General features: G+C 41.9%; 3 protein-coding genes across 5 annotated transcripts; 1 reads left to right on the plus strand and 2 right to left on the minus strand.

Moving 5' to 3' along the window:
- Positions 1-667: 667 nt before the first annotated feature.
- Positions 668-24258, minus strand: LOC144648229 (basement membrane-specific heparan sulfate proteoglycan core protein-like). Its single transcript, XM_078507846.1, has 7 exons — positions 23722-24258; positions 22810-23463; positions 21282-22418; positions 18841-19122; positions 17919-18572; positions 17002-17533; positions 668-1625 (listed from the first exon to the last, which is right to left on the minus strand). Exons 1-7 carry the CDS (start codon positions 23984-23986, stop codon positions 1016-1018), a joined length of 4134 nt encoding a protein of 1377 aa, XP_078363972.1. The 5' UTR covers positions 23987-24258; the 3' UTR covers positions 668-1015.
- On the minus strand, positions 1976-14877 carry LOC144651901 (uncharacterized). 3 transcript variants are annotated; one of them, XR_013570382.1, is made up of 3 exons: positions 14407-14877; positions 13122-13850; positions 1976-2111 (listed from the first exon to the last, which is right to left on the minus strand). XR_013570382.1 is itself a non-coding variant. In XM_078511970.1 (2 exons), the coding sequence occupies exons 1-2, from the start codon at positions 14438-14440 to the stop codon at positions 13180-13182; spliced, it is 705 nt and encodes a 234-aa protein (XP_078368096.1). In that variant the 5' UTR covers positions 14441-14877; the 3' UTR covers positions 13025-13179. The 3 variants fall into 3 exon arrangements, 1 of the variants encoding a protein (XP_078368096.1); XR_013570381.1 differs by having other exon boundaries at positions 2056-2111; positions 13104-13850; XM_078511970.1 differs by lacking the exon at positions 1976-2111 and having other exon boundaries at positions 13025-13850.
- Positions 3980-8786, plus strand: LOC144651642 (uncharacterized). The gene has a single exon (XM_078511587.1). It carries the CDS (start codon positions 4090-4092, stop codon positions 8560-8562), a length of 4473 nt encoding a protein of 1490 aa, XP_078367713.1. The 5' UTR covers positions 3980-4089; the 3' UTR covers positions 8563-8786.
- Positions 24259-24677: the final 419 nt, after the last annotated feature.

Genomic DNA, 24677 nt, shown 5'->3' on the forward strand with positions numbered 1-24677 from the left:
TTCACTCCTCCAATATGGCCGTCATGAACGTACTCTACACACCAGTTTTTTCGAAGGTGTCACTTCACATTGCAATTATTTTTTACTTCATAGGCACTTAAACAAGGTAACTCCATCAGCTTTACAATTAAAACTATTATCGATAGATGCCCTGATAAAAAATAAAGAAATAAAATAATAAAAATAATGATAAAAATGAGACGTTTCGTAAGTGAGTCTCATTGTAGTGAGGTTGCCATGACAGATCGTGTCCGTTGATGTATTTTGTTTAGCTCACCAATCCACCCAACCATGCGCCAAAGAGTACAAAAGCGTACTTCACATAACACCGTACTGCTATTAAATTAAACTGAAACTGTACAAGAAAAAGCGCCCAATATGTATTTTAGTTCTTTATTTCAAAATGCTTATTTTTTGCGATTACATAATCTCGAAAAATGACTTTAATTTCGTGTTTTTGTAGAAAAATTATGCTAAAGGGAAGTAAGTACACGAAAAGTTTCCAACTAATTGCTGATCGATATAAAAAAGATAGTTTCAGAATCGGCGCTACAGATTCCAGTTTTACAAAGCAATTTTTATCCAAGCGATATTGAGCAAAACGATAACAAGACAAAACTAAAACAGGTTGGCATGTTCGTTTCCAACAAATCATGAAGTCGTACTAACGAGGTTAACGTTTATTAAGATATGTCTTTCCTCTGCTTCATGATATAACAATAACTGAGGTACACTGTGATTGTTTACGAAGTTGTTATAAATTGCACATTTTTTTACTATGTGGCACAGAGTTTCTACCTTTTTTCGCTCTAATTATTAGGCACAATTATTATCCTCGCTTGCTTCCATGCTTTTATGAACTATTTTTATTATTATCTTGCTTTCCTTATCATTATCTTCAGGTAATTGCAAAGTCACATTTACATTTCAAACAAAACTGATTGTGATCATTGCAAATACTAAGTTTGGTGGTGATGTCAGTTCTTTTGAGAGTATCAAAAGGATACTCGAATTTTTATGCTATGCCATGGCATTTAAGTTTTCCCAGGGTATGATAACCTTGCTCGCCGCTATCGCCTATATCGCCAAACCTGAGCTGTTTAACTGGAAGATGTGTCTTGTCATTGAGGAGACCGCTGTCTTCACGCCATACCTTGTCATTCTTATCACAGTTGCAACCATACCTGGAGTCTGCACATGAGTTGGTCATCCCGCATGCGCACTTACCACTGCCAGGTGATGCTCCGCCCCAGTAATTCATCTTAGTAGAATCACGTGAGAACCACCAGGCGTGCCCATACAAGACAATCGTTGAAGCATGACACTCGTACTTGATAAACTGTTCACAATGCGAGGAGACTCTTGTGAGACTCGCCAGCTGAGACAGACTCGATCCAGTGTAGTGTATGTCACGCCAGTAACAACCATCAGGGTTACATCCCCGCACGTGTGTTCTGCTCTCACTGTCATGACTTATTACTGTCACGCCAACTCCATTCTTGTCACTCATGTCACAGTAAACTGAAAATGGTGCCAGGCCTCCCGAGCCATCTGGATCAATGACGTAATTTTGGCTTTCACTGGTGGCGTATTTTCTGATCACAGAACAAGAAGTCGCAACAACCGGGGAATTGATTTTGACTTTGATCCCTCGTGTGATTTCTTGATGTTCTGAATAAGCACCGTTCCATTCTGTAGAACTTTGGACTCTACAGGAAGTGAAGTCTTGCCATCCTTTGACCAAATTACTGTGGGTCTCAGGTCGCTCTCGGCCACACACGGTAAGCGAATTGCATGTCCAATCACAGGAGTCACCTCTTGAGGAGGACGGACTTTAAAATGCAGACGAGAAAATATTACCAGTTGAGCAGTGTCTGTTACTGATCCCAGAATATTCTCAGCTTTACAAATGTATAGTCCACCATCCTTTCTTGTCACACTGTAGATTGTCAGCGTTCCATTCATCACTTCTGATCTGTCTTCATTTTTACCCCCCGCTCTGGACCACGTGATCCTGGGAAGCGGCTGACCAGCAGCCGTGCAGCTGATTGTAAAGTTTTGTTTTTCTTCGGCAATCAATCGATTGGATGATAATAGAAGTGTAGGAGCGACTGTCGAGGAACAAAAAAAAGAATTTTATTCTTTGGGAAAACATATGGCGAATGTACTTTACAGAACAAGAACATTGAGAAGCTTGAGAAGCTTAAAATCGGGCGCTTTGCCTTGAAAGGCAGGGTTCAGTACAGCAGAAACCACGAAGCAGTTACTTAAGTAGCACTCAGTCCGACTGTGTTTGTGTAAGTCACAGGGCTTGCATGAGCTGTATTAGTGTGCATAATATAATTTATACCATGCCATAGAAAATACAGCCAATCAGAATACAGGAAAGCCGTTGTATATCCGACGGTATTCAACCCAACCTTCCCATCGTGCGCTGCAATCTTATTCTCGATGAAATTTAGTGAGCGTATTTTCTATGGCATGGTATAAAATAGTTACACAACACTTTCTCGTGGTATACTATGGAATATCCCACTTGTCACTTGTATTTTCTTCGTATACACACTCGCCTAAAGGCTCGTGTGTATACCGAGAAAATACAAGTGACTCGTGGGATATTCCATAGTATACCACTCGAAAGCGTTGCATAACTAGTATATCTAGAACGTTGTCGAGATTGCATTATTACTTAATGACATGATGGTTTCAATTTATAAATGTATTTCACACAATACAAATAAACGATTGAAGTAGACGACTAGAAAATGTAAAGTTTTAAGACTTAGCAAAGTGCAGTGTATTGGTAATACTGTAAGGTGCGGTTTCACCTGAAGGTCGTGTGCTTTTCGGTATTTTCCAGGCATTGCACTTTGATGGGACAGTACTACAACTGTTTACCGGGGAACTACTATTGTCAAGAAAATGATCACAACTTGTTGATGAATGATTGAACATTTGTTTCATACCATTACTGTAATAGCAATTGATGAAGGCTTTTAGTCCTGAACTAAGGAGTGGGAAATACTGAAACCCATTATCAGCCACCTTAAACGGAAATATCTTGTTGGTGTTTCAAGGAATCCAAGGAAACTTCACTCATCCCATGTATCTATGTATTGCGGTATTTTGTAATTTTTTGAGTGATTTTTGGGGATGTTTGGCAGGTGATAGTTTTTTTAAAAGAATTAGTAAAATTTAGACAACTAAGAAATATTGAAAATTTAATGTGAATTTAACATTGGAATTTGAAGTTAGAAATTGGCAGACGGACACCAAACAGTCCCGTGACATCCTGGAGTGTTTTTGCATGGGGGTCAACTGTGTGATAATGTTTCCATTTTTTTCTTCAATCCCCACTGATAAAGAACTGCTGTTGGTGTTATGTTGGTGTTATCACATGTCAAGCCTTTAACAAGGTATGAAAGAACACAAGGATTTAAATTATTCTGGTGCTCAATTTTTGCGTAACTAAAATTAATGTTACTCAAATTCCTGATGGATTCTGTCTTAAACTGTTACGAGCTTAGTATTTCCAAATTATTGCATGTCAATGTAAGGCAAGACAAGACATGCCTTGGTTCGTATGTAATTCTCTTAAAAACATATAAGATATTGACTATAATTTTGTCTGTGCTATGGCAATTCACAGTGGGGTGGTCTTGATGTGTCTTTAACTTGTGGACTGGACTGGACTAGTAAAACGCGGACTAGTAAAACGCGGACTAGTAAAACGCGGACTTGTAAAACGCCTCTAGACACTTCCTTGGCCACAATCATCTTACGGCTCTCTTCAATACATAATGTCTCAAAAAAACAGTAACCTCAGAAAGAAGTCAGAAGCAAATAAGGTCGAAAGACCGAATTTGAACATATATATAACGGCAAATGTTCTAATGTCACGAACGTAGGAGTCGTGTAGGCCCGTCACCTTTATTTACCACTACCGTAATCGCAGGAAAGAAACAAATTAATTCGAAGTGTGTGGTTTGTGGAACTTATCGTCGAGGATAATCGAATTACAAGTGAGTCGCGTTTGTGAAGATTGTTTGCTTCGATTATTTTGTGGTAAACGTTTAAGCGTTTTTAGCAATGGAGAAGTTTATTCAGATGGGAGAAAAGTTTGGACTCGAAGGAGAAAAGCTGCTGAAATTCGTAAAAGAACAAGAGGAGAAAGAGGAAAGACTTCAGAGAGAAAAAGAAGAGAAAGAGGAGAGACTTCGAACACAACAAGAGGAGAAAGAAGAGAGACGTCGACAACAAGCCGAAGAGAGAGACGAGAAACGTCGGCAAGAAGAAGATGAAAGAGAAGCAAGGCGCCAGGAACGCGATCTCCGAAAAATGGAAAGGGAAGCGGAACTTTTGAGACAGAGAGAAGCGATCGAAGCCGCGAAAAGACAGCATGAGTTAGATCTAGCACGTTTGGCGGGAGATGGACATTTCCCCGCACAACCGAACAATAACAAAGAGGAACGAGCCAAGACACCTAAACTACCGTCATTTGTGGACGGTAAGGATGACCTCGATGCCTATCTCCAGCGTTTTGAACGGTTTGCGACGAATGCTAAGTGGGAGAAGAATGGTTGGGCTACAAAGCTTAGTGCTCTGTTGACAGGACGCGCCCTGGATGTTTATTCACGGTTGTCAGAGGAGGCCGCTACGGATTACGATAAAATGAAACTGGCACTGATGAAGAGGTATGATTTAACTGAGGACGGCTACTGTCGTAAATTTAGAGTATCTAAGCCTGAGATTGATGAAAGTCCTGATCAGTTTGTTGTGCGCTTGAGTACATATCTAATGCGGTGGGTCGAACTCTCTAAGACCACTAAGAGCTTTGATGGCCTAAGAGATTTGATAGTCAAGGAGCAATTCATCAATTCATGTCCGAAGGAACTAGCCATTCACTTACGTGAAAGGGCTCCAGAGACACTGGAACAGATATCCCAGATTGCTGATCAGTACTTACAAGCTCATGGAAAGCACGTGTTTAGTAGTGGACGAAGTAGACCACCAGCCCCGCCCCAAAAGGATGATGACGCAAAGAAACCGCCCATTCAGCCTAGCCAGGTACAGTGTTACAAGTGCAATGGTCGAGGGCATAAAGCTGCCAACTGTCAAGCCGTATCAAGGTTGTGTTTCTTGTGTGGAAGGCAAGGACATGAAGCGAGAAATTGCCAAGTGTCTCTCAAAGTGAATTTGCCGAAGGCTGGAGGATCGAGTAAGCCTCGTGTACCCGCAGCACCACGTGACCAAGTGAGTGCTGGCTGTCTAGTTCAGCCACCCCAGCTAAACGCTACGCCAGAGGAAGTCAAGTCTTGTATTGAAGAGGATCAGCTCCTTTTAGCCTGTGGAAAAAGGATTCCGTTGCTTAGCAATGCGTGCGTGGAGCCGTTGACTGGAGCTAGAAGCAAGATGCCTGTTGTAAAGGGTAGAGTGGGTGAAAAGACAGTGGATGTTCTGAGAGACACTGGTTGCAGTGGTATTGTAGTAAAGAAGGAGTTAGTTTCAGAGGAGCAGTACACTGGTGACTTCAATTGTATGCTGCTTATAGACAATACTGTGAGAAAAGTACCTATTGCAAAGATCACTGTGGACACCCCTTACCTGTCAGGAGAAGTTGAAGCACAGTGCCTCCCCAATGCGATCTATGACCTTATCGTTGGTAATGTGCCTGGTGCAAGAGCCGCAGATGACCCAGACCCCAGCTGGCAGGAAGCGTGTGCCGTGACTACTAGAGGTCAAGCTAAGAAAGCCGGAGAACATACCCCATTGAAGGTACCAAGTTCATCAGAGAGTCCCATAGTAGATAGAGAGAAGCTTATGCAGTTGCAGCGTGAGGATGCGAGTTTGAAGAAGTACTGGGACCGCGATGACACTCGAGTGAAGGGTCAAGCTGAGATCTCATTTGAGCAAAAGAGCGGAGTCCTGTACCGAGTTTACAAGCACCCGTACGTAAATAGTGGAAAGCCAGTGAGACAAGTTCTGGTTCCAACCCCGTTGAGACGCCAAATCATGGATGTAGCTCACGGGTCAATAATGGGTGGACACATGGGCATAAAGAAGACAGCTGACAAAATTCAGGCTGCGTTCTACTGGCCTGGTATCCAAGGAGATGTCACGCGACATTGTAAATCCTGTGATGTATGTCAGAAGACCGTACCAAAGGGATCAGTCCCCAAAGTTCCGTTGGAGAAGATGCCGATAATTGACAAGCCGTTTAAGAGAGTAGCAATCGACCTGATTGGTCCGATAGGCCCGCCAAGCGAGGAAGGTCACAGATACATACTGACGCTCGTGGATTATGCAACTCGATACCCAGAAGCTGTCCCGTTGGAGAACATTGATACAGAAACCGTTGCAGAAGCCCTAGTAGACATCTTCAGCCGCCTTGGAATACCGGAAGAGATCCTTAGCGATCTGGGAACACAGTTTGTCTCTGAATGTATGAAGGAGGTAATGCGTCTCTTGAGCATCAAGCAGCTGACGACAACTCCGTACCACCCCATGTGTAATGGTATGACCGAAAAGTTTAATGGATCACTGAAGTTAATGCTGAAAAGATTGTGCAGTGAGCAGCCAAAGCAGTGGCATCGCTACATCAACCCGCTGCTGTTTGCCTACCGTGAAGTTCCCCAGGAGTCTACAGGATTTGCACCGTTTGAGCTATTGTATGGGAGAGCTGTCAGAGGACCCATGTACATTCTGAAGGAACTGTGGACGAAAGAAGTAGAAGAACCAGAAGTAAAGAACAGTTACCAGTATGTCTTCGAGCTGCGCGAGAAGCTAGAAGATACTCTCAACCTTGCCCACAGTGAGTTGCAGAAATCCCAGCAGAAAGGGAAGCACTACTATGACCGCAAAACGAAGGTCCGCAAGCTCCAGCCAGGGGACAAGGTACTTGTATTACTGCCAACTGACCACAACAAGTTGCTAATGCAGTGGAAAGGCCCTTTTGAAGTCAGCGCTGTTGTAGGCCTTAACGATTACAAGGTCAAAGTCAAGGGCAAAGAGAGAGTTTACCATGTCAACCTCCTCAAGAAGTATTTTGAGCGAGAGGAGCCAGCAGAAGTGTCAGCGGTGGCAATTGAGGCTGAGACTGAGGAGACAGACGTTGAAGCCGACTTCCTGGAGATTGGAGGATATGTACCGAAGGAGTCTATCCGTGACGTGACTACAGGACCCAATCTTAGAGATGACCAAAGAGATGAGTTTATGGACTTGGCACACCAGTTCTCAAGTCTATTCACCGAAGCGCCTGGTACCACGAACTTGGTTCAGCACCACGTCAAGCTTACGTCAGAGGAGCCAGTCAGATCTAAGCCGTATCCTGTTCCGTACAGCCTCAGAGAATCTCTTAAGGAGGATATTAACGATATGATTAAGATGGGCGTGGTCAGAGAATCTAATTCGCCGTATTCGTCACCCGTTGTTGTTGTGAAGAAAAAGGATGGGACGAACAGGGTATGCGTTGATTACAGAAAGTTAAACAAGCTAACTGTATTTGATCCTGAACCAATGCCAACTGCAGAGGAGCTTTTCCAGAAATTAAACGGTGACAAGTACTTTTCGAAGATTGACCTTAGCAAAGGATACTGGCAGATAACCATACCGGAGGAAGACATCCCGAAGACAGCCTTTGTAACGCCCGATGGGTTGTATGAGTTCTTGAAAATGCCATTTGGGATGGTTAATTCCGCAGCAACCCTTAAACGCGCCATGAAAAGATTACTGAAGGATCTGCCAAACGTCGAATTCTACTGGGACGATATCCTAGTCCACACCCGTACGTGGGAGGAGCATCTCGAAGCCCTTCGTGAGCTATTCAAGCGACTACTACAGTTCGGGATGACAGTCAGACCAAGCAAGTGCATTTTTGGCGTAGACAGTGTTGAGTTTCTTGGTCATCAGTTGCAGTGTGGTCTAGTAGGACTTCATGAGGATAACGTGGCTAAGATTAGAGACGCCCCAAGACCTAGCACCAAGAAGCAGATCCGTTCGTTTATGGGATTGGCCGGATACTATCGAGATTTCATCCCAAATTTCGCTGCAGTGGTAGCTCCCCTCTCGGACCTAACACGCAAGGGCCAGCCAAACAGAGTGGAGTGGGGTGAAGCCCAGGAGAGAGCCTATCAGTCAGTCAAGGCACACCTTACAAGCACGCCAATTCTGCATCTTCCTGATCCTAGCAAGACGTACTACTTGAGAACTGACGCATCAGATAATGGCATTGGCGCTGTTCTAATGCAAGAGCATGAAGGAAAGCTGTTTCCAGTTTGTTACGCTAGCAAGAAACTGTCCAACGCGGAGCGGAATTATTCTACTATCGAGAAGGAGTGTTTAGCCATTATGTGGGGGATCAAGAGATTTCACCTATACTTGTATGGAGTACGTTTTGTACTGCAGACAGATCACGAGCCTCTCAAGTACATGAACAGTGCTAAGTTCGTGAACAGTCGCCTTATGCGCTGGGCGATCTTTCTTCAGAGCTATAACCTGAAGGTTGAAGCTATCAAGGGATCAGACAATGTTGGAGCAGACTACCTGAGCCGAGTGGTTGAGTAAGAAGGACAAATCTAAGACACTGGACTACCCCCAATTCTGTAAAGTCAATTTTTCGTTATTATTGAGAAATGTTTGCAAATTTCTTTTCAAGAGGGGGTTATGTTACAAAAAATTGTGTTACTTCCGAAACTGAGCGTGACATTGTTCGTGACATTGTCCATGTGACGTATTTTCCCACGAGGATGTTTATTTTTAGACTTTCGCTTAGGTCACGTGATAGAGACTTTCCGGAGAAGAACTTGAGACGAGAAGTGTTTTTGGAGTTGATTGTCGAAGGGTGCGACATGTTAAGCTGGAATTAAGTAAAATTGTTGTGTTACCGAGAATCCTGCGTTCAGTCTGGTAAACGTTTACTTCACCAAACCGAATCCATTCGTAACAAATACAAACGACTGCACTCAACAGACGTCAAGTAGTGGAAAGAAAGAAACATATGCACACAACTCATAGCATCAATCCCGTTGTTTTAGTAGGGGTTTGCAGAACGAACATGTGCTATACTGCAAAAACATCTCCACGCTAAAACAGACCATAGAGTGCTCAAAAAAGCTAGAAATATGCCGTCGAAGAAACACACAAGAGCTTCAAACACAAATTGTTTCGCTCGCTAAACCGTTTAGTTTTATCCGATTTACAAGCGCTTGTTTTACAAGTCCGCGTTCTACAAGTCCGTGCTTAACAAGCCCTCGTTTTACAAGTCCGCGTTTTACAAGTCCGCGTTTTACTAGTCCGCGTTTTACAAGTCCGCGTTTTACTAGTCCGCGTTTTACTAGTCCGCCTTTTACAAGTCCGCGTTTTACCTGAGTCCGCGTTTTACTAGTCCGCGTTTTACAAGTCCGCGTTTTACTAGTCCGCGTTATACTAGTCCGCGTTTTACAAGTCCGCGTTTTACTAGTCCGCGTTTTACTAGTCCAGTCCAGTCCTCGAAATACAGTATGCCAAAACTCCCCGCCCTCTAAAGATAAGTCCTTGACGGTTCTTGTCGTTTTTCGGTGCCTATTCATCTTCGGCATCTTTCTCATCCACCTCTCGTTCTGTCCTGTGTCTGTCATCACACGAAAGAAAAGCTGATTCTCAAAAAATCTGCCACAAAAGGAAATTGACAAAAACAATATGAAAACCATATATCGAAAGTTTCTTATTCTAAAATTTTATCATACGTCTTAATTCAGAGCTACAAAGAAGTTCCTCCTTTTGAGTTATTGATACTGTTCTTACAGTACCTCTTTCCACTAGCGAAATTTTACAAAATTTCTTCGCGGCGAAAAGGTAGCGCGAATCCAGAACAGACTCCAATCGAGAGTAGGTTAATTCTAGATTACTATTAATTAACTATTACAACATTCATTTTTAAAATAGTTTCCCAAGCCGACTAAGCTAACTAAACGTCGAGTGTATCTTTCAGTAAACAAAACATGCCGTTATGACGCCGGAAATCCAGCTCACGCATACTATACCCCGTTACTCACGCAAACCTCCGACTTACTGCTACTACAGTCATTCCTTTCTAAACATTTTTTTTGACCACCACCGTACCTTTTTACCCAAAAAACTCATGAAACCGCCCGGTTTTAACCTGTTTTAACCTTTCAAAAATTAGAGCGTTCGAAACTAAATAAGATCTGTAATCACAAACAACATACAGCCGTTTACCAGCACTCTTTAAAACTCCTGAAACCCTTCAAAATCAGGCAAAATAAATCTTTGAAATAACCTTTATCAATGTTTCTTATTTTTTATTCAGTTCTGTAAAATGCCTTTCATACACTACTGTCAAACAAAAATTTCAATTTCCTCAAAGTTTCAAGACAAAAGAATAACAAACATTTCGTGCACAATGTAATTTTATTAAGCCAATATTATCACGTCTAAAAATACTTCAAGCAATTCAGTGAAAACCCGTTTTTTTCGTATCAACGAAAACCACTTTCGAATAATCAATACATGAAAATAACAATAAGATCAAAAGGAAGAAAGGAACCTTTCTAATTATTTGAAGACTTTCAAAGCCGTGATATTATGCATCCAATCCGCGATAAAATTTAATTACAATAAAATCCAAGTTCTCATTTTGAAGTCCATTTTTTTCAGTTGATACCTTTATCCAACTTGTGAAAAATTCCATTCAAGTTCCTATTAATACTGTACATTCCCAATGTTTTGCTCGGGTCTTCAGAAGCGTCTTACTAACCAAATCTAAAATAATTCCAAAACATGCTGTACAAACATTCTACTCTTTGTGACAAACGACTTGACGACCAATTGTTCAGAAATGAAAATCGACACAGTTCTTGCTAAATAAAAAAAAAGTTTTACGGCGGAGTCAGGCTCAAAAAATATACCGCAAGATCACACCCCCATTCATAGTCAGAAACCAGCAAACCATCTAGTTTGCTAAAAAAAAAAACACTGCGTGACATCAATGACGTTACCTTTTTCATTTACAAAAATAACTTTAACTTGTCAAAGTAAGTGCAATTTCACAATGGTGAATATCAGTACAGTATGGGGCCCTGTTCTCGGCCGGGCCAGTTCTCGGCCACTTTGTGTTTAACGCGTTTTTTCACACTCCAGTTGAATTAAAAGAAAAAGGTATTTCCTTCAAACGATAGACTGATTCGTGTGCTTTAAGTATCTTGAGTTTGATCGTTCAATTCGATATAGAAAGCTCACACGCCGAGTTTACGCGGAGGTAGGTGAATTTGCATTCCCGAAAAATTTGTTTGTTTACGGCTCCTTAAAATTCATGGTGTAGTTAAATTCGTATTTTATCCAAAAGCCCCCACCATACGAGCTAATATTTGGCATGTCAAACGTAGAATAATTCAGCTTTCTGCTTTAGTTAACTTTTCGTTGAACCGTTGTATTTTTTGGTCTTAATTTACTTCGAAATTTTTTCTTGCGACGTTTGCGTATTTGCCAGTTCTCGGCCACCCTGCTCGCTATCACAGCTTAGCGCTTGGTTTTTAATATAATTTCATCTGCTGCTGCCAGAATGAAAGAAATAAATGTTTTAAAAATAAAGTTCAATCTTATCTCTAAGTTTTGAGCTGACTCTTGTCTTGTCTATTATTTCTACAACACCTAAATCTTTCAAGACCTTTTCACTGCAAAATAAACCATCTAAATGCACGGGTCACACAATGCGGTTTTGCCAGAACCTGCACATAGGCATCTAGGCGCGTTAAAATCCTTCTTTTCTAAAGTAAAACAGAGCCTCATAAAAATAATTTGGGATCGATATAACATAAATAGGTTTACAGAGTGCTTTTATGACTGTGAAAATTAATTGAGCATTTTTTTTACAGATAATCACGCACAAGCTTTTTAGTGGCCGAGAACTGGGCCAAGGTGGCCGAGAACTGGGCCCACAAATGGAGCTTTTATTTTTATTATTGCTCGGGCAAATTAATTTTTGACCGGTCGATAGCTTTACACCAAAAAGCTGAATAATGTAGCTAGCTCTGGGAGAAATTTCAAGTTCCTGCGGTTCTTCTGAGGTAAGAAATACAAGTTTACGTCAAAAGTGGCCGAGAACTGGGCCCCGTACTGTACTTTGCCCCGTAAGCTTTTTTCTCTGTCCTTCCGCCGAAGCAAAAAAACACAACCTGATTACACATTAACCCAAAAGTCGACCAAGTGTGCCTGCAACGATTTCCTGTCAAAACTAAAATGAAAACCATTGCGGTATGCGTCACCCGTAGCGGTTTTGTAGCAACCCCAAGCTATCCCCGTCTTTTTGGCCGACAGGAGACTATGCTCTAGGACGACCAAAGGGTAAACTATAAATCGGCCACGCCCGATTAATAAGGTTTCATTTTAACACATAGATTATTATGAAAGTTTTTATAAATGTTATTTTCCTTTTAAATTTTATCTCATTAATCTCATATCTTAAGCAGGTTCGTTTTGATTTAAATTTCATTTAAAAAGCCTCTTCCGAAAAGAAAACTATCTTTCTGTTATACGGCTTAATCAGTCAATATATACTACTTATTAACCGAGAGTGAGGTCATTACAGGGGAATCTCAGACCGAGGCCTTGATGTATTGACCGAGGGACAGCGAGGTCAATACATCAAGGTCGAGGTCTGAGATTCCCCTGTAATGACCGAACGGACGAGGTTAATAAGTTATTTATTATATGGCCTTTAAGCACTATTAAAAAAAGAGTATAATCAAAGGAAAAAACACTGGAGGTAAAACTCGCTCTCTGTGGCTCTCTTCGTCGCTCATACTAAAGAAGTATCGGTATGCTTATATTTTTCTTTCAGTTATTGAAAAGATAATTATATTTTTCCGGCATTTTTTGTTGTTTTTGCCCCCTCGCTAGTAGCTTTTACTCACAACTCAAAAAACCGTCGAGCCGTGAAAAATTTTTTATAATGCCCGGTCATTACAAGAAAATAATGCCCGCTCAGCAGCCAATCAGAGCGCGCGTACAATGGTAGCCATATAATAATTTGGATTATTAATTAAGTGCTTGTGTAACTTCTCTTTTTGCGATATTTCGCACCAGCTTTAACAAGACCCTCGACTTACCTTGACAGGGGAAAAAACCGTCTTTACGATAGGCCTGCTTTTAAGCATCAGCCACAACTAAACGCCACTAAATATCTCAGTTTTCCAACTTACACTGAACAGTTAGTTTCGCCGAGGCGTTTACTTGTCCCAGCAAATTTTCAGCTTTGCAGCTGTAAACTCCTTCGTCTCCAGGTCTAACGTCCTTGACAATCAGAGTACCACTGGACTCTACCACGTAACGACCCACAGGAAGCGATGAATTGAGCTTCGACCACGTGACTTTTGGACTTGGATTACCATCCGCTGTACATTTTAAAATGGCTGTGTGACTTTCATTGACTGTCGTTCCAACAGGACGCTGCAGCAGAGATGGAGCCGAGATGGACCTGCCCGGTTCACCCTTGTCGCCTTTTATACCCGGCGGGCCTCTTGGTCCCACAGGACCGGGCTCTCCCGCCACTCCGACATCCCCTTTTATGCCCATCGGTCCTCGAGGACCCATTGGTCCATGTTTACCGGGAGGTCCTTTTGACCCGGGTCTCCCTGGGGGACCTGGTCTTCCTCTAGGTCCCGGTCTTCCTCGTCTTCCCGTGTTGCCTTTTGGTCCTGTGCGGCAGAGCGTGTGATCTTTAGCACAGACTTGGTTTTGCAGCAGACCAAATTCGTGTTTAATCAGCAGTCGAACTTCAGAGGCTGTTAGGGTTGATTTCTTTTGTGAATCATCGGGTGAAGAGCGTTTTTGTCTTGTGATGGTCTCCTCTTTACCTAAAAAATTTAAGCGTTTATAATATAGCTAAATCCACGTGCGGGCAAGATGTGCCCATCTTGCCCGTTCGGGATTTCCCTTGTCCGTTCCGCAATAAAAATTTCGTTTTTTGGCCATATAATTGATCCTTTATTGGTCAAGCTTGTTGGTCAAGATGGCTTCCTAATGATATGGCCTCGTTCCTTTTTCTGCTTTTATTGACTTCGACTTCGTGTCGGACCATAACACGCAAAAATGAATTTGGCTAATATCCAGCCATCTTGACCTCACGCTTTGGTCAATTAGCCATATTTGTTTACACATCGTTCACTGTGAATCATTCTTTGACATTAAACGGTTTGTATAAAGTAACCTAGCGGTAACGTTTTCCACTTTCATTTAACTGAGTCTCGGGCATCGTACCATAAGCCTCTTCGCTTCCTAGCTGTTTAGAGAAGAAGAAAAATCCTCTAAAGGCACCTTCCTGCGTGGAGCCGGAGAAGGCGCCCCAGAATAGATGACAAATTACACAAGAAATGATACTGTCGTAAAATTAATAAACGAAACAAAACATACCCTTGTTCGCTTGCCAATGGCGACTAGTATCCATAACTTGCCTCCTTTCGTAATTTTGTTGTACTTATCGAAGGAGTTTTGTCTCCACCTTATCACAGAATGTTACTGAGTGTGATATCAGTCGATAATGTTCTTGTATTCTGAGTTCCACGTGAACTAGCGCGATACAACACACAACAGACAACAGCAAGCCTGACGCTGAACACAAGCGGTGCAGTGTTTCTCTTCTCTGCTTCTTCTCTTTATCTTGTTGTTTCATCGTCACGACCGTCTCACCTCAAACTTGCGATGTCAAATTGATGTAAATGGCGTTTTCTTTACTCTTTAAGCTGCGTACAGATCAGTGCAGTCACTGAGTTGAGGGTCAGTTGAATCGATCGGTGAAAGAACGATATAAAACTGATGGTCCGATTTTCACTGACGAGTGAATTTAACACGAATCTTAATGTTGACCAATTTGTGGTTAAAATAGAAGGATGTGTTCGTGCTTGTTGTAGTGATTCACGACAGGAAGTATATTATTTTCTTAGTGGGGTCACGTTCATTTACCACTGTATGTAGGCTAATTCCGGTGGGTGTAGGTGTTTAGGGTGAGCGGGGGTGGTGGGGTAAATATTATCTAGTCGGCTGGGCAGTTGTATATAACGTCAATGCCAAGTAAATGAGATTAGAAGATTTCTTGTCTCATTGATCATAGCGGGCTTTAGATTTCACAGGTATTTACTTATTGGAATAATAACTTTGTAGCCCGTCCTTATCTTTATGCTACGCAATACTTGTCTTGCAATAGTTTACTTGACATTCGATCTCTTATACACAATTGACAATAAAGGGGGGAGGGGCGTGATTGTGAGCCAGATTCTTCACAACAACTGAAAGAATTCTCATGCGCTTATTGGTCGGGAGCTATGGTCAATGAGAGTATGGGCAGCAAAAATGTTATAACCTGTAACGTAACCCAAGGTCATAGTTGAGAAATAAGCGAGACTTTTTCATGAAAACAGGGATGGCGGAGCCGGAGGGGCTGGGGGGGGGGGGGGGCTTTAGCCCTCCACTTTTACAGAAAAAAAAAAGGAATTAATAAGAGGAGTCTCTTAAGCCCCCCCCCCCACTTCAAGTCACTAGTCAGCCCCCCCAGTTGGAAAAATGCTTCGCCGCTCATGGAAAAGGAAACCGGGGAGTTGTTAATCACTGCAATTAGGAGACTTTGAGCTAAATTTCAGAGCTTCAAGCAGAGAAAAGTAATCGTTTGCCATCTTTCACACGCACACGCAATTTCGCACTGAGTTCCCTCTCATTCTCTGGTCTTAAAGATTGACTGAAAATCGGATGTCGGTCGAAACATTATGATTTCGTTCAACGAATAAGAATGAGTAAGTCTTGTTAACACGCGCGCGAAGAGTGAGTGGATTCGAACCCATTTACAGGGTCGCTTTAAGCTTCCTTATAATTTTTGAGCACGTACCATCCACAAAGAGGTAAAGCGAGGTCTATGTATTCTCCTTGATGCGTACATAGATTTTCAGTGCGCTATACAAAGGTTGAAATAGCGCCTGAGCGATGTTGCTTGCAATGGCGAGTCTAAATAAACTCAGAAAAATGAAAAAAAAAAATAAAAGAAACGTTTCGCACTTTATTTCTTCATTTGCAATTGTACGCACTACAGTTTTCCACGGAGCTGTCACTTTATTTTGTCACTAAACTATCCCCCCTTTTGTTGCTCTTACTCTGAAAAGAAAAGGCTTTAAACATACAGTTCAATTATTCTGATTCCCGCATCCTTTATGCTTCTGGAAGCCATTTTTGCGGGCTTTGGTATTGCTTTTCTTATTCATGAATTTTCAATTATTTCAATGCTACATTTACAGTTGTGACAAAAAAGATAATGGCCGTTTCGAATATGAGTTTACCATAACATTCTTTTAGTAACAAAAATGTCTACGTATTGTATTGTCCCAATGATTGGGAGTACTGAGCCGATATTTGAATGTTTATGCTTTGCCATAGCACTTAAGTTTTCCCAGCGTATGGTAACCTTGCTCGTAATCGGATATATCTCCAAACCTGAGCTGTTTAACTGGAAGATGTGTCTTGTTAGTAAGGAGACCGCTGTCTTCACGCCATACCTTGTCATTTTTATCACAGTTACAACTTTGACTGGGGTTTGCACATGAGTTGGTCATGCCGCATGCGCACTTTCCACTGCCAGGTGATGCCCCGCCCCAGTAATTCATCTTAGTAGAATCACGTGACACCCACCAGGAAAATCCGCTTCTGAAAATCATTGCCTCGTAGCACTCGTACTTGATAAACTGTTCACAGTGTGAGGAGACTCTGGTAAGACTCGCTAGCTGGGACAGACTCGCTCCTGTATAATGAATGTCACGTGAATAACAACCAGAAACTTCGCATCCATGCACGTGTGTTCTGCTTTCACTGTCGTGACTTATCACCGTCACGCCAACTCCATTCTTGTCACTCATGTCACAGTAAACTGTAAATGGTGCCAGGCCTCCTGTGCGATCCGGATCAATGACGTAATTTCCGCTTACACTGGTGACGTATTTTCTTATCACAGAACAAGAAGTCGCTACTGGGGAATTGATTTTGACTTTGGCTTCTATTGTTGACAGAGCATTAGTCGCTTTACAGGTGTAAGATCCTTCGTGTGATTTCTTGATGTTCTGAATCAGCAGTGTTCCGTTCTGTAGAACACTGGACTCTACAGGAAGTGAAGACTTGCCATCCTTTTTCCAAGTTATTGAAGCTCTCGGGTCACTCTCGACGACACACAACAGATGAAGACTTAAGCCAATCACAGGAGTTACCTCTTGAGGAGGACGGACTTTGAAACGCAGAGGCAAAAATATCATGACTACAGCAGCGTTAGTTGCTGATCCCAGAATATTCTTTGCTTTACAAATGTATAGTCCAGCGTCCTTTCTTGTCACACTGTTGATTGTCAGGGTTCCATTCACCACATCAGTTCTGTCCTTAGGCAAACTACCTACTGCTCTGGACCACGTGATACTAGGAAGCGGCTGACCAGTAGCACTGCAGGCGATGCGGACGTTTCGTTCCTCCTCAGCAATCAATCGGTTGGATGACAATGATAGTTTAGGAGCAACTATCGAAAAAAGAGAAAAATATATTAGGGGTCAAACAATGGCGAATGCAATGTACCATATGAATTTTTTTCCACTTTTTCCTTAATATTCAAATTAATAGATCTTTTTACGCTGGTTAAATTATAGCCTGTCATGTGCAGGTTCGTTCCGATTTAAAATTTCATGGGATGAAGCAACCCCTGATGAGAAAAGTTTCTCTCTTAAATACGACTTCATAGTTTGGATGAAAGTGCTTCTGAAGTTGCGTTATCTTTTCATATTTCGCATCAGCTAAAACAACGACTTTTTACCCCAAAAGACCTATCTTTACACTGCAAAGGGCTTCTTTTCCAGCATCATCCACAACTTCTCGCCAATAAATATCTAAATTATGTGAAAACTTACACTGGACAGTTAATTTCGCCGAGGCGTTCACTTGTCCCAGCAAATTTTCAGCTTTGCAGCTGTAATCTCCTTCGTCTCCAGGTCTAACGTCCTTCACAATCAGAGCACCACTGGACTCTACCACGTGACGACCTACAGGTAGCCGTGAATTGTCCCTTGACCAAGTAACTTTTGGTGTTGGATTACCATCCGTTGTACATTTTAAGATGACTGTCTGACTTTCATTGACTGTCATTCCAAATGGGCGCTGCAGCAGAGATGGAGCCGAGATGGACTGGCCCGGCTCCCCCTTGTTACCTTTCATACCCGTCGGGCCTCTAGGTCCCACGGGACCGGGATCGCCAGGCACTCCGACATCCCCCTTTATGCCCATCGTTCCTTGAGCTCCTATTGGCCCATGTTTACCGGGAGGTCCGTTTGACCCAGGTCTCCCTGGGGTGCCTGGTCTTCCTCGGGTTCCCGGTTTTCCTCGTCGTCCCGCGTTACCTTTTGGTCCTGTGCGGCAGAGCGTGTGATCTTTAGCGCAGACTTGGTTTTGCAACAGACCAAGTTCTTGTTTTATCAGTACTTGTACTTCAGAGGCGGTAAGGGTTGATTTATGTTGTGAATCATCGGGCGAAGAGCGTTTCTGTCTTGAGATGGTCTCCTGTTCACCTGTAAAATTAAAGTTATTTGTTTTACATCGTACACTGTGAACCATTCTTTGACATTCTGCAGTTGGTATGAAGCAACATATTTACTTCCGTTTTATTTGTTAATGTGAATTACTGATTTTAATCATAGCTCTTCTCTGGGAGAAAAAGGGCATATCCTTGTACTCTTTTTAGTTATTGTATCTATTTGTGTTAGGTAAACCATTCCAATAAAAACATGTTCCTGTGTGGAAATCTTGAAAATCTCAGTAACCTAACTATTAACATACCTTTGGAGGCTTGCCAATGGCGGCCTGAAGTCAAAACATGCCGTCTTTCGTAATTCTGTTGTACTTTTCGAAGGATTTCTGTCTCCATCCTATCACAGAATGTGACTGAGTGTGATATCAGTCGATGATGTTCTTGTATTCTGAGTTCCACGTGAATTAGCGCGATACAACACACAACAGACAACAGCAAGCCTGACGCGGAAAACAAGCGCTGCAGTGTTTGTCTTCTGTTCGTCTGATTCTTTTCTTTGTTTTGTTTCATCGTCACTGCAAACTTGCGATGTCAAATTGATGCAAACGGCGTTTTCTTTACTCTGAACTGCTAACAGAATAGTTTACTGTGCGTGAAAGGACGATGCAAAACTGATGGTCCGATTTTCACTGACGTGTAACACGAATCTTTGTTATCTTTATTACCGATATGAGTGGTAAAAATAGAAAGATGTGTTTGGGCTTGTTGTGAAGATTCAGTATCACAGGAAGTATATTATGATCTTACTGGTCAAAGTAATTTACCACAACATCTGTCTGCTCTTGGTTGCTCTAGTTTAAGGGGGAGAAATGGCACAGGAGGGGAGGGGAGGAGAGGGACGTGTTATCGGGAACGACAGTTGAGCAACAACTGGTTACTGTCGAATCTGGAAGAACTTATTACATTTAGTAAATTACCTTCGTTTATTGATCACTTTGAATGGCCGACAATGCAAATTGCCAAGTTTACTCTTGATGACATTCCTATGTTCCTCGGCAAGCTCTTTAAGAATCTTTCTTCTTAGTTATATCTTCTTTTATTGGTTTCTTCGTTCAAAGCGTCTCAGCGTTCGGCGAAAGAGAAAAGCAAGGTACATTATCACTTTAAGGTACTGCTCAGTAGCTTTTTTTTAATGTTCACACACTAGCTAGAATTTAATCCAGTGACCTAAAAGTTGAAACCATCATGTATCCGGCGGGGGGCAACTGGGTTTTTTAGTTTATTTTTCTTCTTTTTTTCTATAGTTTTCTTAGTTTTCTAGTTTTCCTGGCGGGGGCAACTGCCCTCTCGATCCCCCCCCCCCCCCCCCGCCCATACGCATACTACTCATACAGGGTTGTTCAACACGTTGAAACTACTGATCAATCGCTTTCATTTGGATGGTCACACACTAGGGTTTTTTCATATGCAGAAAGTTAGGGCCATTGTACAGCGCAATAAAGAGCACGACACGAAAACAAACTGTTAAATAGCTTGTTTTTGAATGGTTACACATGCACGTTAGGGTTTTATCAACAGACGTTCAAGGTAGTACATATTAGCACAGTTTACCCAGGGTTATTTTCTGAGAGTGGAAGAGGTAAACAAATCCTCTTCAATCTAAATATCGTATCAAAACTTTCATCACAACAGCTTTTATCATTTACTACGACTGCATTTCAATCTTTGTAGGTAAAATCATTGTTCTTAATCAAAAAGAAATTAATCACGCGAATCAAAGAGGTTTACTGCCTCTGAGTACTTTACGCCATTGAGAGAGCCTTCTATGTGACATGCTCTAAATGTAGATTTGTATTATGTGAACAAAGCACCATGGAGCACCATGAAGCTAGGCCCAGACTGAGGCCCAGATTGAACGACATGTGTCGTACCTTCAGGCTTGCCTCTAACAGAATGCTGGGTACCACCGCCCCTGGGGACCACCGCCCTATGTTGCTGTAATTCGTAGAGCAAGTGGATTCGAACCCAGTTACAGGCACGTGCTTAGCTTCCTTGGAATTTTTGATCGAGCGCGAACAATACACATTGTCGAAAAGCAAGGTCTATGTATTCGCCTCAATACTTAAATGAAGTTTTTGTGCACTAAGGTTGAAATAGTGCACGAGCGGCTTTACTGGGAGCAATAAAAATAAAATTCAAAAAAAAGAAACTTTTTTTACTTTATTTTCTTCATTTGCAATTGTACGCAATACAAGAAGATGTAACTTCACATTGTCACTAAGTGGCACAGAGTAACTACCTTTTTGTTGCTGTTATACTTTGAAGATAATAGGATTTAAACAAACAGTTCAATGATTCTTATATTATTATCGCTACCTTTATGCTTCTAGGAACCGTTTTTGCGGGCTATGTGTTCCTATTTTTATTATGCATTTTCTGATTATAACAAGGCTACGTTTAAAGGTGTAACAAAGAAATGATGACCATTGTTTTTAATTTTCCGATTATTACTTTTTCTGACAGTTTATTCTTTTCATTTTGGAACTTGAAAATGGTGTCATGACGACTCCGAAACGTCGTTCGATTTTATCGTTTATTTTCACTTGCCTTGTATGTCTAAACCTGTGCTTATAAGGATGATTAGAAAGCTACACTTAAAGTTGTAACAGAAAGTGATGGAGACCATTGCGAATATTACCATAACTGTTGTTGCTTTCTTTGAGAGTACTGTAACTGTTTTTAAATGTCTATGCTATGCCATAGCACTTTAGTTTTCCCAGCGTGTGGTAACCTTGCTCGTCATTTTCACCTATATCTCCAAACCTGAGCTGTTTAACTGGAAGATGTGTCTTGTCAGAGAGGAGACCGCTGTCTTCACGCCATACATCGTCATTGTTATCACAGTTACAATTACGACCATTTACACATGAGTTGGTCATCCCGCATGCGCACTTACCACTTCCAGGTGATGCTCCGCCCCAGTATTTCATCTTAGTAGAGTCACGTGACACCCACCAGGCATGGTCAGGTTCGTACCTGAATATCGCTGATGCATAGCACTCGTACTTGATAAACTGTTCACAGTGTGAGGAGACTCTGGTAAGACTCGTTAGCTGGGACAAACTTGTTCCTGTGTAATGAATATCACGTGAATAACAACCAGAATCTTCGCATCCATGCACGTGCATTCTGCTCTCACTGTCGTGACTTATCACTGTCACGCCAACTCCGTTCTTGTCACTCATATCACAGTAAACTGTAAATGGTGCCAAGCCTCCTTCGCCATCCGGATCAATGACGTAATTTCCACTTACAGTGCTGACGTGTTTTCTGATCACAGAACACGAAGGCGCAACCACTTTGACTTTGACTTTGGCTTCTATTGTTGACAGAGCATTGGTTGCTTTGCAGGTGTAAGATCCTTCAAGTGATTTCTTGATGTTATGAATCAGCAATGTTTGATTTTGTAGAACATTGGACTCTACAGGAAGTGAAGACTTACCATCCTTTGTCCAAGTGATTGTAGTTCTCAGGTCACTCTCGGCCACACATGGCAGGTGAACACTAAGTCCAATCAAAGGAGTCACCTCTTGAGGAGGACGGACTTTGAACCGCAGAGGTGGAAATACCACGACTAGAGCAGTGTCTGTTGCTAATCCAAGAATATTCTCCGCTTTACAAATATATAGTCCACCGTCCTTTCTTGTCACACTGTTGATTGTCAGAGTTCCATTCACCACATCAGTTCTGTCCTTAGGCAAACTACCCCCTGCTCTAGACCACGTGATACTGGGAAGCGGCTGACCAGTAGCACTGCAGGCAATGCGGACGTTCTGTTTCTCCTCAGCAATCAATCGGTTGGATGACAATAATAGTTTGGGAGCGACTATCGAGAAAAAAAGGAGAAATATATATTTTCATGGGGTGAAACAATGGCGAATGCACCTTACTGGATGAATTTTTATGCAATATTTCCTTTATATACAATTTATAAATCTTTTTATGCTTGTTAAATTATAGCCGGTCATGTGCAGGTTCTTTCAGATTTAAATTTTATGGGATGAAGCAACACCTGATAAGAAAGATTTTTCTCTTAAATACGATTTCATAGTTTGGATGAAAGTACTTCTGAAGTTGCGTTATCTTTTCATATTTCGTATCAGCTAAAACAACGACTTTTACACCAAAAAGACCTATCTTTACACTACAAAGAGCTTCTTTTCCAGCATCATCCACAACTTCTCGCCAATAAATATCTAAATTATGTGAAAACTTACACTGGACAGTTAATTTCGCCGAGGCGTTCACTTGTCCCAGCAAATTTTCAGCTTTGCAGCTGTAATCTCCTTCGTCTCCAGGTCTAACGTTCTTCACAATCAGAGCACCACTGGACTCTACCACGTGACGACCTACAGGTAGCCGTGAGTTGTACCTTGACCAAGTAACTTTTGGTGTTGGATTACCATCCGGTGTACATTTTAAGATGACTGTCTGGCTTTCATTGACTGTCATTCCAACTGGGCGCTGCAACAGAGATGGAGCCGAGATGGACTGTCCTGGCTCCCCCTTGTTACCTTTCATACCCGGCGGGCCTCTAGGTCCCACGGGACCTGGATCGCCAGGCACTCCGAAATCCCCCTTTATGCCCATCGGTCCTTGAGCTCCTATTGGTCCATGTTTACCGGGAGGTCCGTTTGACCCTGGTCTCCCTGGGGGACCTGGTCTCCCTCGGGTTCCCGGTTTTCCTCGTCGTCCCGTGTTACCTTTTGGTCCTGTGCGGCAGAGCGTGTGATCTTTGGCACAAACTTGGTTTTGCAACAGACCAAGTTCTTGTTTTATCAGTACTTGTACTTCAGAGGCGGTAAGGGTTGATTTATGTTGTGAATCATCGGGCGAAGAGCGTTTCTGTCTTGAGATGGTCTCCTGTTCACCTGTAAATTTTAAATAATTTGTTTTACATCGTACACTGTCTGTGAACCATTCTTTGACATTCAGCGGTTGAAATGATGCAACCTATTTCCGCTTTTATTTGTCAATAAATGGACTAAAATCATAGCTCTTTTCTGTGAGAATAGGGCATAATACTCTTTTTAATTATTGTATCTATTCGTGTGAGGAAAACCATTCCGCTAAAAACATGTTCCTGTGTGAAAATCTTAAAAATCTCAGTAACGTAACTATTAACATACCTTTCGTCGCTTGCCAATGGCGGCCTGTAACCATAGCATGCCATCTTTTGTAATTTTGTTGTACTTTTCGAAGGATTCCGGGCTCCATCTTATCACAGAATGTTACTGAGTGTGATATCAGTCGATGATGTTCTTGTATTCTGAGTTCCACGTGAATAAGCGCGATACAACACACAACAGACATCAGCAAACCTGACGCGGAACACAAGCGGTGCAGTGTTTGCCTTCTGTTCATCTGCTTCGTTTCTTTATCTTGGTGTTTCATCGTCGCAACTGTCACTGCGATCTTGCGATGTCAAATTGATGTAAGTTGCGTTTTGTTCACTCTTTGAGTTGCTTACAGATAAGTCCGCTGTGAGTTTAATCGATCAGTGAAAGGACGATGTCAAATTGATGATCCGATTTTCACTGAAACTCGCAAATGTAACATTAAACTTAATGTTAACCGATACGGTGTAAAAATAGAAGCATTTGTCTGTGCTCGTTATGACGATTCAGTATCACAGGAAGTAGGTTAACTTCTTACTGAGGTTACATTTATTTACCACACACATTGACCACAGCGTCTGAGCTGAAGCTGGTTGGTGCACGTGTTTAGGGAGGGGAGGGTAAATATTGTCGGTTGGAAAGTTATAAGTTTAGAAGATTTCATATGCAACAATTGTAGAAAGCTACATGGTTACTTCAGTAATTGATCATTGCGGGCTGAATATTTGATAAAATAACTTATTTGAAACTTTGTGGCCCATCCTTCGTCTTGTGCTGAGCAATATTCTTCTGACAATTCAAATGAACTTTCATCTCCCATATATACCTTTTGACAGTATTATTTAAGGATCTCAAAGCGCAAGCGTGGTTGTGGACAGAAAAATCCGATGTCCCCATGTACGAAAAAAAAAATTCGAACAGGATTCCCTCTAATTCGTCGGTTTAAAAGATCGAGTGACTTGAAATTG

This window comes from Oculina patagonica, chromosome 4 (assembly GCF_052425735.1).
Source record: "Oculina patagonica isolate OP01 chromosome 4, crgOcupat, whole genome shotgun sequence".
NCBI lineage: Eukaryota > Metazoa > Cnidaria > Anthozoa > Scleractinia > Oculinidae > Oculina > Oculina patagonica.